The following is a 21,020-nucleotide window of genomic DNA, read 5'->3' on the forward strand; positions in this document are numbered from 1 at the left end:
TAATAAACAGCCAATATCCTAATAATATGCATGCTAATAAGCAACTACTTAATAGTGAGATTGGACCCTAAAGTGTTACCGAAAGTAATAGATTAACTCTTTCCCCACCAAAAAATGTGGCAGCAATTATTTATAACAACTTACAATTTGTTGAAATAACTTAAATATCCAACTAAACTAAACCTAAAGTTAACTGAACTTAATATTTTAAGTCAAGGATGAACACATACGTTTTAAAGTTGAAACTATGCATTATTTCTTATTCTAATGTTGAATTTTAAGTTGTGATAAATAACCACAGCAATCATTTTTTACAGCGTTTTTTAAAAAAAGTTGCCAGCACCAGCATTTTTTATCATTTTCACAAAATTTTCATGGCCCCCAGAATATTTTGTTATATGAATATCTGAAAATACGATAAATAAAAATAAAAATCTAGCTTTATGCTTTTTTTTTTTTTAATACTTGAATGTAGGTAAGTTTCATTAAAAAAAATGTGTGTGGATCGAATTCAGAACAAAAATCAAAACACACATGGAGTAGAACGCGTCCCGTCAATCAAAGCCTCACAGTGCTATAGCTCGTCCTGGGTCGACATCACAGACAGAGATGGTCTTATTGTTGGGAGATACGGGGATCCGTGGCTCATTGGAAAAAGCGTAACGGCTAACTTGGATCACATGTGCATTGATAACTAATGGTCATTTAAATCTTGTTGAGTTGTGTGACAGTCAATCACTGTTTGCAGATGCCATAGAAATGATGCTGTAAACTGAATCATACCTGTCACGCAATTGCCCGTTCTTTTAGAAAACAGAATTTTTTCTAAACGGCCTCTTGTCTCTTTTTTTATGCTTTTTTTTTTTTTTTTTTGGCTCAGATTGCTTGCTTTCCTTCAAGTGGCTTTGGTTTAGATTTAGGGTGTGTTCACACTTGTAGTTCGGTTCGCTTGGTTTGTTTGGTCCGGAACAAAAAAAAAGGAATTGAAGGCGAAGAAGGAAAAAGGTGCTAAAGGAATCGCTCACCTAAAAATGTACATTTTGTCATCCTTTACTCACCCTCATGTTTTTTTTCTTCCATGAAACAGAAAAGAAGAACACGTGTTGACTGATTTCCATGCTGTTTTTTATGAAATTACAATGGCACTGACGCCTACTAGATAAAAAAATGACATGAAAGCATCATGAAAATATAGCTTTTTGTGATGACAGGCTTAAAAAAAAGTCATTTTTATTAATAATCTTTTCTTCAGGCAAGGTGTTAGCCTCTTCAACTGGGTTGAGTAGGTAAGTTGAACCAGATCAGTCGGATTCATGAAAAATTATTTGTTCATAAAGACATCACTTCAGACTTCGCTACTTCTCTGTTGTGTTTTTGTCACTTGCAGGGCTCACAAAATGTCCAAATCCCTGATAGCCCTTCAGGCACTCTTCAGATTTTGGTAGCCCGAAATAATTTTAACTAACCATCAAATCATTTCAAAACTCAAATATCAACGATCGTATATAAAATAATCAAATTACAATCATCAATACAATATGCATTTGGTTCTAAAACTTTCTATGACCTTGTATGGACAATGGAACAAATGACTACTTCTGTTCCAGTGACTAAAGCACTCATCGAGTGAGAAATTGTGGGGAACTGACGACACACCCAGCTGAACATTGTGTCGTTTACCTCGTCATGTTCTAATCACGGAAATTCCTTTGTCCATGAAACCTCAGTCAGATTTTACTAACTCCTTTCGCTTTGTGGCGGTCTGCTTTTCTTCGGCTGTCCCTTCTTCATCCTGATCTGTCTTTTTTGGCTGAGTAGAACTGAAATACCGGCGTAAATCCATGTGCCTCTTAACATTTTACACGCGCACACACAAGTTTCAACGATTTTCTGCAATCTCTATCACTTAGCAGCATTAAGTTAAGTGAGAACGACACTCCGTTTAAAGGGGGTGTCCTGTCCGCACTAATTTTCTTTCCCAAACACCAGAAGAAAATGCGGGGGGATGCTGCCGATGTCATGACAAATTGGGTAAAATGCAAATGCATAGAGAGGATCAGATGCGCGAGTCGGCGCAGACCAGAAAACATACCGAACCTGTTTGAATTCTGCACAGAACGCTATATTTGAAAGCGACACGAGGAGATTAGGAGGAGAAACGGTTAGAGATTAGGAGGAAACTTCGGCTTTACCGAGCTCAACGGCTCTGGCCGAGCTGTGATAGAAACGAAACGCTATTGGCTAATTTTTAAAAAGGGGAGGAGCTGTTCGATTTGTCCCGCCCCATCTTCCTGTTTCAGTGGAAATTACATCAACACATTGAGTAAGGCTGCGTGTTTCAAGGTGTGTTTCCACTTCAGTGGGCCTTTAAACTAATGTTAAGGCTAATTTTGAGGAATTACACAATTTAAATCTCATGTTCCATGTAATTGAAAACTGAACCCTCGGGAAATAGAAACGTAACTACTCACAGAACATTTAACCCAGATGTTTGTGAGGTTTTGATTATGGCTGGGTCACGATCCGCCATGCGCTGTAAAATCTGTTGCAAGTTTACATGGTGTTTGTGCCAAAACGGTGGCTTCAAGTCGTTGTTTTTGCCATAGCTCATTGAGCGTGAATCTATTTCTAGGCAATCTCAAGTAGCGAAACCCAGTTGAATTCATGCATTTTCCATAATCTCTTTGTTTGTTAACATTTTAATCCACTTTCCCAGTGTTAGTGGTTTGTCGTTTTGTGGCTATGGAGATGTTTCTCAAACATTCCCAATGTAGAACTTTACACTGCTGTGCCAAAGACAAGTCTAGCCAAGTACCAGGTCACTGTGAAATCTGTTTACGGAGCACTGCGAACCGTGACTGGCACTGGACTGCAGGAGTGAACTCACTTGATTTGTTTTAATATATTGTTTAATAACCAGCATTGAGAAATGCAGTAATATTCTTCCGTAAACTGGAGTTTTGGATGCTGTCGTCTTCGTGCAATCGGGATTCGAGAGGCATCTGCATTTTGATGTGATCATGTTTTGCCGCTACAATCTTTGCATTATGCGTGCCGCCGCTGCCTGGTTAGGCAATAGATTCTCTTCATTTCTCAATGTTTTGACACTCTCCTGCATTTGCTTGAACTTACTTCCCTGTTTATCATGACCAGTGCAGCTGCTGACAACGAAAAGTTAATGCGACAGGAAAACCATGAAGGATGTGCTGTTTTCAGCAGGTTTTTACTCACTTTTTCTTGCTGAATCGTGGGCCTGTTGTTACTTCCAGAGCTTTAAATGTGTTGACTAAAGATTGATGTGTCAAAGGTAGATTGATGTTAGGAAACTATGTAACACGTGCAGCCCAGATATGCAAGTCAAGACCAAACTTGAAAATCTAAAGAAGTCGTAAAATGACCGTTTGGCATCATAGATGTCCATCCCAACCTAACTGAACCTCACTCGCTGGTGTGCATAAACATTTACATTTACATTTAGTCATTTAGAAGACGCTTTTGTCCAAAGCGACTTACAAATTAGGACTAAATTAAGCGAGTCATCGTGAAGAGGCAAAAACAACGCAAGAAGTGCTCAAAATAAGAAGTTCATTCAGAGTAGCATAAGCCCGATAAGGGAGGATTAAAGGAAAAAGGAAAGATTTTTTAATTTTTTAATTTAAACGTATCATGTTTGCTTGCTAGTAAAGTGTCTCAAGCAGAATTCGCCCAAGTATCCAATGCATGTGATGGAATTAGCATATTTAAATACTAAAGCCCTGAATATATCATATAACACTTGCTTTCTTTTTATATTGTCCCATTCATCAGTATTTTTCACAGTAACCACAAACCTCACAAACTTTGGCACATCCAGTGGCTAGTAATTCCTCGGAGGTGCTAATTGTAGCGGCCTGGGAACTTGTAAACAGGCTCCCTGTGGACTGATGAAAGCCCATGTGCCCTGAGTCCTGGAAATCCAATCAGATTGCCACTGCTGGTTTTTCAGCGGTCTGTCTGAGATTAGGCAAAAGTATTGATTTTATTTTAATTAAAATAAATAAATAAATTATTTTGACACCTATTTGGCATATTAGCTAGACTTTTTATATCAGTGTATCCCTAGTTTTTTAGTTCAAAAGTTTAACTTGAACTTGAGTTGAGATGACTTAACTGTAGCATCTAACATAAAAGTCAGTGTTTACATAATATATATGTGTGTATGTTAGACATATATACACACACACACACACACACACACACACACACACACACACACACACACACACACACACACACACACACACACACACACACACACATATATATATATATATATATATATATATATATATATATATAATATAATATTATATAATATAATATATATATATATATATATATATATATATATATATATATATATATATATAAAAATATACATATATAATATACACACACACAGACGCATGCACACACACAGAAATGTATATATTAGGGCTGTGAAAAGATTGTGTTTACATAATATATGTGTGTATAATTATTTTGTATATATAAATACACACACACGCATGTATTTATTTAAGAAATATTTGCATGTATATACTGTATATATTTATATATAATTTATATTATATATAAATATAAATATTTTATATATAAATAACACATTTTTCTTAAATATGTACATGCAAGTGTGTGTATTTATATATACAAAATAATTATACACACATTTATTATGTAAACACAAACTTTTATTTTGGATGCGATTAATCGCGATTAATCTTTTCACACCCCTAATATATATATATATATACACACATATTATATGAACACAGACTTTTATGTTAGATGCGATTAATCGATTTTACAGCCCTAATAATTATATAAATAAATAAAACCAACAGTAATAAAAACAATAATTGTTGTTGTTGTTATTTACATACACACACACAATATAAATAATAAAAAAAAGATATATATATATATATACATTTTTGTTGTAGTCTAATGATCATTTTGTTATTAATTTGTCAAAGTTTAAATAAAACAATTAAAAATCACTTCTGCGTATCTGTCATCAGATTTTTGCTGTACAAAATCATTACTTTTTTATAATTGTTTTTTAGATAATTAACTTTTTACTTTTAGATTAAGTGAGCGTTCGATAATGGCAAATATAAAGTGAATTAACCCCCCCCCCCCCACACACACACACACACACACACTAATTTAATAACAATGTTAATCTAAATATCCATTTGTCATTCTCTGCATTATAGTGTTGTGATGCCTAAATTGTAATAATTGATTTTTAATCAATTTCAACAAAGTAGTATAGAATTGAATCTAAGCCATTTATCAGTTAATGGCCATAGCATGCAAATAATTATTGGCGATCAGACATTTTAATATTGGTGCATCCCCAGGTTTCTAGTTGTATGTTCGTACTGTACCATTTAAAAGTCCCTGTAGAATGTCTAGTAGGGTTATACTACGGTCAACATTTGAAGTGGATCAAAACCTTTCATCAAAGTTAGACATACATTTTGAACAATGCCCGTTCTTGTCTTAGGACAACTTTGGTTACCTTTTTTGATCCACTTCAAATGTTGACTATAGTAGAGATTAGTCAGATGGGCTGTTGGCCATTAGTTATTAACAGATTCCTCGGTATCCAGCCTCACCCTATATCGTGGGAGTTACTGCTCTAGTGTTGTGAATGGAGACCCTTCTGTTTGTCATTCTTATAGTATGACAAACCTATTTAAATGACGTAGCCTATAACCTTTATGACGACACAGTTTGAAAACCCTTTGCTAGAAGCTCTGGACAACCTCTGCTAAAGACTATTACAATCATGAGGGAGTCGCATCCATCAGAATCAGTGAGGAATTCTCATTTGGTCTTGTCTTGTGCGCACTTGTAAAATTGGCACGGGCATTGCCGGTTTGGATCTGAAACGTACACTCCATAAAGTTCACTTACCAATCCAAGTTCTTCAATCCTGAAGCTTTTTTTGGGATTGAGGAAAAGCCAAGCTTTGAAGCAGACTAAAGTTTTAATTCTCGGTGGCCTTTGGGCTGATCCAAGACCATGTGACTCCCACTGACACATACTCATGCTGGTACACTCAGACACACACACACACACACACACACACACACACACACACACACACACACACACACACACACACACACACACACACACACACACACACACACACACACACTCACACACACTCTCTTGGCTGTTGGTTCAAACAAATACTTGCAGACATATATGGCAACTTCAGTGGTTTTAGAGCAGGTTCAATGTTTTGTACACATGTGCCCATTTTTTTTGTTCTCCAGTTATTTTAGGGTGTTTTGGGTGATTCTTAGGTGGCTACTTACTAGCTCAATATGTATTTGTAATATTCTGGTCCATAGATGTGGCTTTGAGTCTGTGGGATTTTTTTTTTTTTTTTTTTTTAAACCTTTAAATAAATGTTTGATTCACAAAACAAATTTGCATAAATACCACTATATATTTTTTAAATAATTATATAATTATATTGTTATTATTTATAATATGTTATTTTTAATAATAATAAATCAGCATCATAATGTAAACATAATGCATATGTTTATAATTGTTATGTAATGACCATTAGCCATTATTGTGTTAAAAAGCAGAAACAAAACGATTAAAAATAATTTTTTGCAAATCATTTTTTGGTCATCATATAAATGATGGTATAAAAATAAATCCTTAATGCCTTATCAGTAATAATGTCACTCAGGTTAAGAATTCAATTCAACATCTCTATTAAATTTTATTCGTGAATATCAAGTAAAGGCACTTTTTTTATTTCAGCAACATCTTTTGGTGAAACCAACCATTGGTAAATACTAAATAAATATATATTTTTTGGTCATATTATGCAGTGTCGTTTACTCCTCCTATGGCGATGAAAAGATAGTGTTGTCTAACAAGTGTCCTTGTCATGGTGAACAATTCCTTACATGAGAGATTTACTGTTTACTGCTTTATTAATCATTTAAAATCCAGATAGGTTTGAGGTGTGTGAGTGTGTACTGTATATGTGGGGATATGGGTGTGTGTGTGTGTCACAGTTGACTCACTGTTGAGCAGTGGTCACATGGCAGGCTGTCAGAGGTTTAGGGGAGGAAACCTAATCCAGCAGAGGAAGCGTTTGACCCATCAGGACTAGAGTTTGAGTGTGTGAAGGCAAGGCTGCAGTGCTTTATAAGTTCTCGCTCAGCTCTCTGACTGTGTCTCTCTCTCTCTCTGTACACAGTGGCTGTTGGCTTTACACTAAGATGTCAGCGGCGGCTTCTCTGCAGTAAGCACTTTGAGGTATGTTTCAATGGATTTGTATCATGCTTCTATAAAGTCAGTACTGACTATTTTTGTGTAGGTAACTAAAGTTGCTGGTCATTCTATAATTTTAATTGATCAAACAGAATTTTGTTTTAGATGTTTTTCCATATAATTTTTTTCTAAGAATATCTAAAAATGGATGCGGTTTGGTAAATACTAGTTTACCTTCACATTGTATTACTTTTTATCACTTTAAACGGTGAGTATACGTAAAGTTATTATTTTTTTATTTTATTAATAAAACTGTTTAGATTCAGTGTACCAGATGATTAATTTATAACTTGGCATCTAGAAGTGAAATTCAAAAGTCAGCATATCATGACGGATCACAAGTCAACAGTGAAAAGTCCACTGTTTTGCTGATATTGCCTAGTCATCATACAGAGTGTACTTTTATTTTTCCACTTAAGTAACTTTTGAATCTAATTGGTTAATGATCTAGAGAGAAATGGTCTGTGTGTTCTCAGCCCAGAGACTGTGTGGCGTGTCTTGTGAGTTTGATAAAGTCATTAAACATGACAGCAATGAGCATCTCTAGTGTTCAGCACCATAGTGGTGTTTAATAAGTTTCGTTGTACAAAAATGAAAAAGATCTTTTTATGATTGTTGTCCAAAAGTATAGTTTTGTAGATGATAGTACTTAATTGATATTTGATACAGTTGCACTTATCTGTATTATCAAGTTGTTTGTGTAAAACCTTTAGGAATAATTGTATATCATTGTGTTTGGTTCGAGTTGACTAGTCGTCCAACAGTTGAATAGTTGTTATTAGAGCTGCATGATTAATCATTAAAATATCACAATCTCAATTCAAACACCTACACGATCTCATTCCTAAATGACAATGATTTGTTCATGTCTATTAAACCTTGGACAAAATCACAACGGAACATTCATATCTGTGTTGGCGCTGCCGTTGATTCCAGAGAGAGCAGTTTGTCATGTATAGGTATGAAGCAGCTTCACAAGTATTGTTTTTTCCACACTATCGTTTTTTCCGTCTTACAAATATTCAAATTATATTCAAGGACTGAGATAAGTTTATAGTTTGGATATAAACACTGATGTCTATGGAAGCGTTCAAAACACCTTTTGAAAGTAACTTGACGCTTCAAATAATAACGATTGTATCAATTTCATCGTTACACCAGTAGGTGGCGACAAGTGACTGTTAAAAATGGATTTGCGAAAAAAATGCATTTATGAGAGAGTCATTGAATTATTCATTCAATCCGAGCGATTAAAATTTTGTCAGAACCCCTAGTAAATTATGTAATTTTGTTTAGTTTGTCTGTTCAGAATCGTGGGAGAGTCTTGATCTGTTTAAAAAAAAAAAAAAAAAAATCATGATTCTCAATTTATCCAGAATCGTGCAGCTCTAGTTGTTATCGATGTTGACATTGAGATATTCAGATGAACGTCTTTGGCCAAATACCTTTGCACCATGCCAGAATCTGCTGCATCACGCCAAAAAAATGTTCAACCTTTAAAAACATTTCAGCATTTTTCCAATTGGCTGCGTTACGTTTAAATAAAAATTGCAGATCAGTGCACAATTAGAAACATCTGATTGGCTATTAATATGAACTTGTGACTTATTGAGTTAATCATTTCTACTTGTACTTTGGTAAAACAACTTAAAAAAATCCATAAAATAGTCCCATAGACTTCAATTATAAGTGCATCTTATTCACATTTTCTTATGTTTGTTTTATTGTTGTAATACATTTTTACAATTTTGGAAATTAGTTTTAGGCTTGATTATCCGATATTTTTCCCAGATGTGTTTTGACTTGTTTGGAGCTTTGAACCTGCAACCTTTCAGTTACCAGCCCAGATCTTTAAGGCGGCACCGTATAATTCTTGATCCAAACCAATTTTTCAACATTTTTTCTGTATGAGGTTTAAATTCAACTGACAAACATGTCTTTCATGTGGACGAGCCGTTGGTCACTAGTAAACTAGAAATTCTATGTTTGCTGACCTACTCAGTCATTGAGCGTTTTATATTTTTACGGTGAGGTTTCCACATTGTGATTGAAAGTCTATTTGCAGAATGGCATCTTTATTGGAAGTCTTTGCTTTGTCTGAAATTATATTTTATGGACATACTTGAAAATAATCCAGTAAGCCTGTTTGCCTTTTGCAAAAGGATTTTCCAAACTGGGAATGATGCATGATCCTTAGCTCTCTGTTTAGAACCATACAGGGATTCCAGTGGAAGTTAGTGGGATAACTTTAAGTTAGATTAGAAAACCTACAAGTTACTCGTACAGTGGATTGAATTGCATACCTGTCTGACAAGAAATTAGTGTCATTTACCTCACTTTCTTTATTCTTTCCAAGTTAGTCCATGTCACCCAAGAGCTAATCCTGTTTTGGGTTCACATTCAAGGTACATGATTAAGTGTAGTAGACGATAACATAATTTGGTGTTGCTAGAAGCCAAATATGCACACCAGTTAAAGTGGATAAGACATTTGTGGGTATCTTCTTCTCAGTTGTTGAAGTGGTTACAAAGTTGACCTTCGGAAGAAATTGAGAGGGAAATGGAATCAACAAACAACATGATTCCTTTACTCAGTCATTAACTAGTTTTTTAGTTGTAGAAAAAAAACATCCATGTCATTTTCAATGCAAACGTGGTATGTGCACTCCATTTAATAGAGACTGATACACTATGTGCAGATGCACACCTGGTTGAACCAACTTGAGCATTAGATGTTGTTTTTGATCAACAAAATCAAAACTGTGAGCCAAAGAGCATAGAATGGATTCTCTTATCATCTTTCATTGTCTAGTCATAGATACTTCCTGTTTTAAAAACACTTCCTTTTAGGAACAAAGAAACTTTAGTGCAATTTTCAAAATGTTAAAAAATACTTGTTCAAGAAACCAGTTTGAAAACAGTCATTAATGGTGTCGCTAGAGGCCCAAAAATGTGCATACTTCACTGTTAACTTTTTTTTCATTTTTAATTTTCTTTAGAATAAGATGAAGTTTCTGATCTCAAATGTGTAAACTCCATCTTTTAATATCAAATGTGCTTAAATGATTATTAGGTTGTTTGCTATAAGGATACGACACTTGCAAGCTTGCATAATTTGTGACATTTTTGTCACTATTATTGTTACACTTTTTCTTCTTCTTATAAACCAGTTTACAGTTGTTGGTTTAGCATCATAATTTTGGACCTCTAGCTATACTTGAAAATAGGCACTTGTTCTAAAACTGTAAAAAAAAGTTGCTACCTTTAAGTACAATCAACTTGGATGTTTAAGTAATTTCAACTTAAATTACATTAATATGACTAATCAAAATAAGTTAAGCAATTAGCAAAGTCTAATTTTCAACTTTTTTTTATACAGTGCAGTGACCTTGCTTATGAATCAAAGGACAATCTTTTTTTCACCCAGTAAATCAGTTTTCTCTGTAAAATATCTAAATATACATATCAAAGGCCCGGTTTCACAGACAGGGCTTAGATTAAGTCAAGATTAGGCCTTAGTTCAATTAGGGCACTTAAGTAGCTTTTATGAACATGCCTTAGAGAAAAAAACAAAACATTACTGGTGTTCATCTTGAGGCAAAACAATGGCACTGATATATTTTAAGATATGTCAGTGAAAGTTGCTTTCAGGTAAACCAGCTTGAGGCTTAAGCCTTGTCTGTGAAACCGCAGGTAAGTTTCATAACTTTGCTCAGTCAACCTTCCAACAAAGTTGACGTAACTGTACTGAGGAACAGCCGCTATCTAAATTTAGCATCTAATGAGACATTGCAACATTACAATATAGTGCGCTCTATATTTAGATAACTCTTAAAGATATTGCGGTCAAGTTTCTTAGAACTGTGTTGCAGGAAGAATATAAGATAATGCAGAGAACATATTTATATGCAAGAACGACTTTTTTTATAAGGGTGCATTGACCTTAGAACTTGAATAACTGGGCACGGCCCAACATTTTATACAAATGTGGCTATTGTCAGCTGCATTAACTTTACCATAGTTTTGGTCCTTCTCTAGGTCATGTGTCTCTTTAAACAAGGTCAAGTTATTTGAGGTTGCATTGCCTTATTCTCTCATTACGTTCTTATTAACAATCTTTTTTTTGAGCAGATTATGTTTATGAAATTTGAAAAATTTCTCATGATAAATGCATGTATTATTTTTTTGGTTGGAATATACATCGTCTTTTAAAACCATGTGGAAGGATTTCTTATGGTCTGATAAGATTGTCGCTGAACTTTTACATGTTTGATGCAAGACCACAACTTCAGCATCATGCTGTTAGGATGTTTCTTTTTAACAGGAACTGAATCAGGGCCGATAAAAGGGTAAAGTGTTCCACATATCAAGAAGTTTTGCCACACAACCTCCTTTCGCCAGAGAGCGTGGATTAAAACACAATTATTGCTTCCAGTGAAAGGAAGCACGTAAATGAATCAACAAAGGCAAGACTTGAAAAACGAACGCTGACGTCCTTGAGGTTCCAGTTAGTGGTCAAACCTCAACTCAATTGAGCAATTGTATTTTTGTACAGACTTCTGCATCAAAGCAAAGGATACTTCCACACAGGACTAATTAAAGGGTGTCCACACTAGCAATTAAAAAGAATGCTTTTAATAAAAAATAAAAAAAATCGATGGTTAATTGGAAGTATTAAATGTAATATATTTTGTTGGTTACAATTTACAGTAAGGTGTTACGACCCTCCTATGACTCATACCAGTCTAGGGCTTTTTAAGAGGGGAACACATGTAACCATCTCAGACACACATCAACATATAACACTGAATGAGGTGAGAAAACGTGAATATGAGTTTAATAAATATGTAATGAATAAATATATACCATAACAAATCCCAACCACAAAGGAAAAAGGGGAAAACGGATTGTGCCAAACAAACAAAAGTAATAAGCAAAAAGGTTATCTAACACATTTAACTTCTAATACTAAGATAAAAATAAAAGATCATAGAAAAAGTCTTCAACGTCCAGGACGTCTTAACTAAACTACACTAACTAATAAACATAAATACAACAGGTGGCACAAATCCCTAACTAGTGTTTTAAGTTTAACTACGTGTGTACAATATATGTCACGTGACAATCTTACCTATCCCCTTCTCCTTTGTAGACCGCAACGCTCACAAATGAGAAGGTTTTGGGCGCAGCCAAAGCAAGTAACGATGAACATACATGTGAACAACGTAACGAAAATAAAACACAAACAGTTTCTCCAACCAAAAATGTCTCAAGCATAAAGCTCTCTCAATCTCCAACCTCTCTTAAGATAAAGGTTCTCTAATACCCCAAAAGGTTTTCAATCGCAAAGCAAAACTAAGACAAAGATTGTATCGCAAAACAAAGGTTCATATTACAAAGGTTCTCTCTATACAAAGTTCTCTCGTCACACTGGCAGCATCATGGTCTTTAAGTATCTGCTTCACTAGGTGTCACTCATCATGCTGATGCAGATCCCGCCTCCTAAAGCGCGGCCACTCATCTCATTAGTCTTGACTGACAAGCAAGATAGCCAATCAGCAACAACCTAAGAAAGCGAAAGTAAGAGAAACAGACAGGACGGAAAAACATAATACACCACACACACAATACTATAAACGTCCTTACGGACGTAACAAAGGTCTTTAACACTAAGTTAATACATTAGCTAACATAAACTAACAGAGCGAAATACATTTCTTGTTAATTTTATTGGACCATTATTCGTTAGTTTGTTGGAATAACTGTTAATAGATACTGTGTTAAAGATAAGTTAAAATGTCAAAAGTATATAGTTGCAATAACTGTTAATAGATACTGTGTTAAAGATAACTTCAGATGTCAAAAATGTATTAGTAAATGTTGAAATTAAGATTAATAAATGCGGCTTTGCATTATTGTTCAAGTTAAATACCAGTGCCGGTCCTCCCCTAATGCAAAGTATGCAAGTTGTGTAGGGCCCCTGAACCACAAGGGGGTCCCCTTGCTCTCAAAGATGATGAATACGGTTAATAATAATTTTAATATAATATAATTTATCCTGCCGGACGTGCTTGATACAAAAAAAAAAAGTTAAGCGTATTGAGCTGCGAAAGAGGAGCCGCTCCCCGGCCGGCTTTCTGTGCGCGAGTTCCGAGAATGAGCAAAGTATATGCTATTTTGTTTTAAGTGAAAACCCGCCAAGAAGGACATTTTTACATATTTTTGTGTGTATTTGCCCAAAGTTACTTATGTCTTAAAGGTATAGTGGAGGATCTTTCCGAATTTTAGATAAGACCCGCCCTCTCCACTTTTTGAATAAGTTTGATTGATTCACCAGAATGATTGACAATTAGGAGGACCAATAGTATAGGTGATCCACCCGGAAGTAAAAAATCCTCCGCTATACCTTTAAGTGAACATAAACGGTTGGGAAAGTAATCGAATTATTGTCAGTATGTTAGATCTGTGCATTTGGTCTTAAAGTGACAGCAGCCTAATAAACCTGCTGCTGTCTGTCATTCAGTGTTAACTAAACAACAAAAGAAAACAAGAGAATCATTCACTGCTCTTCTCTGAATAACTTCAGTAACTTGAATAATAATCATTTTATATTTAATTCATACAGGAATTTACAGATTTTTACATTTGATTATTCAATTTCTGTATTATTAGTAGGCTAAATTGACTATTAGAGAATTCCTATTCTGTGTAATTGTATCTTATTATGGTATTACTGACTGTTTCAACTCCCTGTTGTTTGTTGACAGTAAAACTTCTCTGAAAGAACAGATTAAGGGTTTGGTTTTATCAGTGTAATGTAGTTAGCAAAAGTTAACGTTATTATAAAGTGTGACTTTTTTGTTTTGACTTCAGCCTGAAGTGTTTCTTAAGTAAAGCTCTTGAGACGACTGTTGTAATCTTTGTATGGCGTTCAGTTAAATGAATTATAGTTGAACAAACCTTTATCTACTATTGCAATCACATCCAATATTTTATGGTTATTTATTTTAAGCATGAGTCTCTTATCTGCGTGTCCTTACAGTAGCAGCTTTTTAATCTGGTTGTTATCAGTCCTTGGATATGAAGGGGACTGTTATGTTATGCCATAAATGGAGGAGCATACTATTGTTTAAACACACCATTGTAACATAAATCTAATAATTTGCAACTAACAAGTTATTTAACATTTCAAACTGTTCACAGGTTATGCTGCCTATAAACTCCTGCTTGAGTCTCAGTGAGAAAGAGAAAGGCTAAAGCCTCTGCAGATCTAAGTGTTGTTCAGCGTCTCCTGTGCTGCATCACCCCAGTCTCCTGACGTCGACCATGAGTGACCCCGTGTCTTCAGATGAACTCACCCATGCCGTGGCGTCATTCGTTCACAACGTGAGTCAAGTGCTTCATTGGTTCGAAGCCCGGTTTCACAGACAGGGCTTAGATTAAGCCGGGATTATGCTATAGTTAAATAAGGCAAGGCAAGTTTATAAGGACATTTACGTAGAACTACATGTTCTTTATTCTATAAATAAAAATAAATAAACTTCCCTTGCCTTGCCTATTAGCAAAAGCTATTTTAAATAGCAATAGTTTAAAATATTTCTGGTTTTACTGTGTTGAGCATAAGAAACATAAAAACAAAATCATTTATTGCACACTTTTGACTGGTAGTGTGTGTGTATGTATATATAGGGTTGCCAACTCTCTGAAATGAAAATAAGGAACGGGGGGACACGCCCCCGGACACGCCCCCCAAGGAATAATTTAAAAAAAAAACTCCTGAAATGATGACTTCTGGTGAATATTGTGGAAACTAATTGATATATTTAGATAAATATATTTAATACATTGTAGCATATTATAATACAACTTATAGGCCTATAGAATAGCAAAGTAGGCCTAATCAATATACAAGACTGAACCACATAAGTTAGATGTGAAATATAAAGCCTATCATGATCATTTTGCCAACAATGAACCATGGATTTGTTTAGTTTATAATACATTTTATTTTTAACTTAAACAAATACAACATCTAACATTCAAAACTTCTGTAGCCTTGTGCAAACTTATTCAATAGAATTAGACTTCTAGAATGTTCTTTCCAGTGCAAAAAAATATATTTTAATTTAATTAGACAACATTTTAAGGAGGTGTAGTGCAAATATATTTATATAATTATACTTCCATTATAGTTAACTTTCTTTCCAGTGCAAAACAATAATATAAAAACATAAATAAAAAAAGCTAATAAAGAAAATCTAAAATATTGCACTCAAATACTGCATTCAAGCAATACAACACCTGTATGTATGCACATGGAAAATCTCACAGAAATAAATAAACCTCCAGACTAAGCACATTGTGCAGCTATTTTTTCCATGTGTACTTTTTTGATTTCTTTACAATGTTAGGCTAAACTTGTAATATCTCTTTTAATATAATCACTTTCTTATGAACTAATTTGAGTCTTAAAATTACATAGCCTACCATATCAGCTGGAGACGTCTGACGGACAAGGAACCGTGACATCGCTCGGCCGTGTATTCATTGTTCCTCACGCATTCCAGCCACGGGTAGTCATTTTCCCATTCAATTCTATATTTTTGTTTTGCTCGGAGGAAGTCATTTTTACATTTCCCGCTGTTGTCACTTGTCGTCATCGTTGCTACGATACGTGACTCACAATGACTGAAACGACCAATTAAAAGGGCATTCTCTGATGATGTTCCAAGATGTTAAAAACGCTACGCTGATCATAGACAATCCGGGGGAGAAATTAGTAGCCTATCTACCGCACCGTCGGGGTTTTTTTTTCACTGCACTGAATTGATTCTCAAAAATACGGAACAAAGTGCGTTCCGTATCAGTTCAATACGGAACAAGACTTTTATGTGTCAAATACGGAACGATTCCGTATTATACGGAACGGTTGGCAACCCTATGTATATATAATATATATACCGTATATAATGTATATACTTTTTTTCATGGCAACATATTGAATAATTACCATGGGATTTACATGATTCTCCCATAGGAACGGATCAAAAAGGCTTTTTTAAATGGCTGATAAGAGATTTACATATGATATAGGTTAATAATACAAATACTTATAGCAATTGATATATACATATGCTGAGATGTAACAATTTAAACTGTAAACTAAGCATTTTATTTGCACAATACTAAAGTATGGACATTTTAGGCCTGCAGTAAGAGTAAAGGAAGCTAATACTTTATAAAAAGATGCCAATAAATATTGAGAAATTGATTGGTATTTAATGGTATAACCATAGTACCATGTTCAAAAAAAATCTTGGTTCTCTTTTTGTAAGGTATATGTGCACATTTATTAATATTTCCATCTGTAGTGGCCTCATTCATTCACTTACTTTTTGTGCTCATCTTTTACAACAGAAAGATCTTTCATGTTTTTTATTCTTTGAAAGAGTGCAGCATTCAAGATCCAGGCAGACTTCCTAAACAAACATCTGCGTTGTAATTATCTGTGCGGTCTGTCTTTAATGGCCCAGTATCACTAACAGATACTATAAAACTCACTCAGGCAACTCGAAGGAAACTCAAAGACCTTCTCACCCGCAAAATTGACTTTTTTTTTCTTTCTCCTGCAGCTGTTTGCAGTGATATACAGCAACTTTGTGTGACTTGATTTGCATCCTCTCCAAGCCCACACTGCTGAGTCAGCGTTCCCAAGGTTTTGCTGTTAAAGAGCCAGCTCCCTTCCGACACAAATCCAGTCACTTCAGTCTAGGTCTGCTTCTCTATGTTGGGCCTGCAGTTCAAATAGTTGTCAGTGTGCTTGATCCTTCCCATTACCATTTTTATTGACACAGAAGCATTTATTTTATATCATTTAGCTTCAAAACCAATTCTAAAAGTGCTTAATGGGAGTGGAAAGTTCTGCCGATTCTGATGCAGCCGGATCATTTCCAGCGCAATTTAGCGTCTGGTTTAAGACATGTTTTTTTTTTTGGGCAGTAAATGGTGCAAATATCAGTAAATTAGGTAAATCACCTTGCATGAATCATTTAAATACTCTCCTTTTTTTATAGCTTTATAGTATTAATATAAGACTTTTTAATGAAATTCAATCATTTTAATGATACAGAATTTAAAAAATACAAGCCAATAAAATAATATAACAGCAATTTTATTGAAAGTAACTCTAAAATTGGACAAATTTTTCTTTCTTTTTGTCTTTTTTGACCAATTATCCAAATAATGTATAGTTAAAGCTATTATTATCGGAGCATGTGAGCAAAGCGTAGCGCATCAGTGACCAGTAAATTATTTTCAGCAGCCGGAATTTCGGTGCATCCCTATATTTTATGTCCTAATAGGTATGAATTTCTCATTGCTAGTTAGTGTAATTCAGTAGAAGTACAGAGCATAACTGGTTAACTGACATTGGCTGGCCTCTTGATGGCAGGCAGCTGTTGACTCATAAGGTTAATGATCAACCCAACGACACGACTGCTGGTTTTGGGTGTGTGGATGTGGGGGTGTGTTTTGGGGAAGACTAAACTATCAGCGATTGGAGTTCGAACGAGACCTGGTATTGCGAAAGTGGGTTATTCCATATCCTCTTCCTGCTGCGGTCACGTGACGACAGGTTGCGGAGGAGCGTACAGCTTCTGTTCGCTCATCTTTTAGATTTGCTTTGAAAAATAGATTATTTTTCTCGCTCTGTAGGACACCCTCGTGTTTAGATGACCAATGGACTTCCTGTACACGTTTACGGTCAGTCATTTATTGAGTTAAAGACTTCCTAAATTAGCTATAGTATTAAATGCATTACCTGTTGACGATGACCATACATCCTCGTAGTGGTATGTTGCATAATAGTCGATGGCCCTCTGATATGAGTTGTTATTGATGCATTTTTTGCAATATTTCGTGGTCAGTTCTTGTAAATCAATACTTGGCAAACAAAGTTTGAGAGAAGGGTAATTTTGGAAGGCTGAGGGCTGGTGGATCTTGCCTCATCGTTTTGAGTAAATATTAAAATTGGGTTTTTCTACAAGTTATCAAGGCTCACATATGTGATTCATATCATCCAAAAAGTAATATTGCTCTCTTAAGTGTTTAGCTTATTTTATACAGTATTGCATTTTGTTAAAAGTCAGCATATAGGGCTTCATAGTACTCTTAACATTATTAGATGCATGTAAAAACAAGATTTGCAGCTCTGTAAGGACATCTCTACCCACAGCTCTCCATAACGCTCCCTCCTGTGTTGCACGCGTGTCTTGCTGAGTCAGTGGGATTTCAGAAACCTCACAGATCTGTGTGGCTAATCTCTCGCTGGCTGTGCGCTCGCGTGAAGGAGACTTTGCTTTGGCCACTGGCTCTTTGTGTGAACTGACTCTAATGCTGCATGGGAGACGCTGCACTGCCATGTAAGCCGCTGCTTCTCCTCAAAGAATTCTGCTGGTCTGGAGTGGGCTTGAGGGACGTTATATGGTTTATTTTGGGTTCAGCTCGCTGTCTTGTTGGCCTGAGCATTGTGGGTCTGCATGTCGTATGTGTGCGTCCATTACTGGGCGAAGAGCCAAACCTCAGTGTGATTTCACTGTAGAGAAAGTGTATTTCTTGTGGGTTGATATTGACCACAAGTCTTTTGAGGATATCTTTGATTTGTCTCTTTTTGTCTACTAACAAGTTTGTCTTAACCAATAGGAGTTATGACAGTGGAGTTTTAACAGGATAATAGGAGTTATAACAGTGTTTTGTTTTCGTATCATTGAGACACTATAACAGTTTTTATTAATATTTTAAATTAGTTTTTATTTTATGTTTTGTTTTGGTTTCATTTTAATTGATTTTTTGTGATTTTGCTCTGTGTTTGACATTTTTATTAGCTTTTTAAAATGTTTATATAATAAATAATTTGATTTTAGTTGTAATTATTGTACATCAAGTTAAACTAAATGGAAAAAGTCATATTGGAAACTATATGAAATAAAAATTACGTTTATTTTAGGATCATTGAGACACTATAGTTTTTATTCATATTTTGATTTTTTTAATAAAAAAAAAAAAAAAAAATTTGTATTACATAATTGAGAGTACAGGCTGGTGGTTAGTGGTACATAAACTTGTAAAAAAATTAAATAATACTAAAACTAAAATAATAATAATGTAAATACTGTAGTATTTAAGGATACATAGTATAAAGATGTAAGCAATGTCATTTTAAGGGATTTACCCACAATCTTTGAAATGAGTCAGATTTGTTTGTCATAAGTTGAGCCAAAGCACCAAAGACTATTAATGGGACTTTCAAGTGTATAATCTTTGTCCTGTGATGTTACGAAGCGCAAATCGCCTTTGTGTAATTGGGGAAAGTCGGTATAACTGTATAAAACCAAATGTAACTGGTTTTGCTCAGAAGATTTGGTTGAGACTGGTCAATCTGTTGTCCCCACATGCCAATAACAGCATTTAAGGCGCCCACGTGAAGTCTCAGAACGAATGAAAGCAGATTTGAAGCCTCGGCGACACACGGTAACCATAAGATGACGGATGTTTTCTGGAGAGTGTCAATATTTGCCTGTGGAAAATGTTGAAGTGTGGCTGAGGAGATTATATTGTTCTGAACAATCGCAACCATGCGCCTTTCTTCCAAATCGTTGTTTGTTTTTAATCGCCCTGCGGAGAAAGACTAACAGCCCTCCGATGACAGCGAGAAACACAATGAGTTTTCTCTCACTTTGTTGTTCTTGAGGACATACGGGAAGAACGGCTTTCTCATGAGCTCTTCTGCACAGCTTTGTGAGCACTGACTGATTCTTTCGCCAGCTCTAGCAACCATGGTAAGCTTTACATTGCTGGACTCTAGTTAGCATGTGTGCAGACTCTTATGTTCTCTTTTCTTTTGTTTAATTGAGAAAAAAGTTTCAATTATTTGAGTGGGTCATTGCTGTTATCCAGCGCCATTTGATCAACCACTTGTCAGACTAGGGCTGCAGTTTTTATTAAACTAATACCAAAATCATATGACTTAGTTTATTTTATTTTATTTAAATGTAATTCAATTTTTACTTTATTTTTTATTTTATTTTAATGTAATTTGTATTTAATTTGATTTTATTAAAAATGTTTTATTCTATTCTATTCTACTCTATTCTATTATTTTTATTGTATTCTAGGGCCCCCTGTGGTTTTTGGTCAAAATAACATTTTACATTGTTTAACTATTGAAAATTAAAAAAATATATATCCCATCATTAAGTATTAATGTAAATTTGTATTGTAAATTTACAGTTGCAATGTGAAATAATTTTTTTATTATTATAGTTTTCTTAAATACTCCTTTTTTATTATTATTTTACTGTAAAATAGTAATATTGTACGATCCATTAAGGTATAATTATGATATTATTATTATTAGTAGTAGTAGCAGTAGTGGTAGTGGTAGTAGTATTTTATGGTGTATATATATATATATATATATATATATATATATATATATATATATATATATTTATTTATTTATTTATTTATTTATTTATTTATTTATTTATTTATTTATTTATTTATTTATTTATTTATTTATTTATTTATTTATTTATTTATTTATTTATTTATTTATTTATTTATTTATTTATTTATTTATTTATTTATTTATTTATTTATTTATTT

At 34.4% G+C, this 21,020-nt stretch overlaps 1 protein-coding gene across 3 annotated transcripts in view; it reads left to right on the forward strand.

Moving 5' to 3' along the window:
- Positions 1 to 21,020, forward strand: part of slc4a2b (solute carrier family 4 member 2b) — a 45,372-nt gene that overhangs the window by 2,783 nt on the left and 21,569 nt on the right. For 2 of the 3 annotated variants that reach the window (XM_084398816.1, XM_084398817.1), the window contains exons 2-3: positions 7,283 to 7,341; positions 14,559 to 14,741. In XM_084398816.1, coding sequence (XP_084254942.1) covers positions 14,682 to 14,741 — 60 coding nt within the window. In that variant the 5' untranslated portion in view covers positions 7,283 to 7,341; positions 14,559 to 14,681. Of the gene's footprint in view, positions 1 to 7,282; positions 7,342 to 14,558; positions 14,742 to 17,984; positions 18,117 to 21,020 lie in introns of those variants that run through there. The other variant, XM_084398818.1, reaches the window with a different exon arrangement.

This window comes from Rutilus rutilus, assembly GCF_951802725.1.
Source record: "Rutilus rutilus genome assembly, chromosome: 24".
NCBI lineage: Eukaryota > Metazoa > Chordata > Actinopteri > Cypriniformes > Leuciscidae > Rutilus > Rutilus rutilus.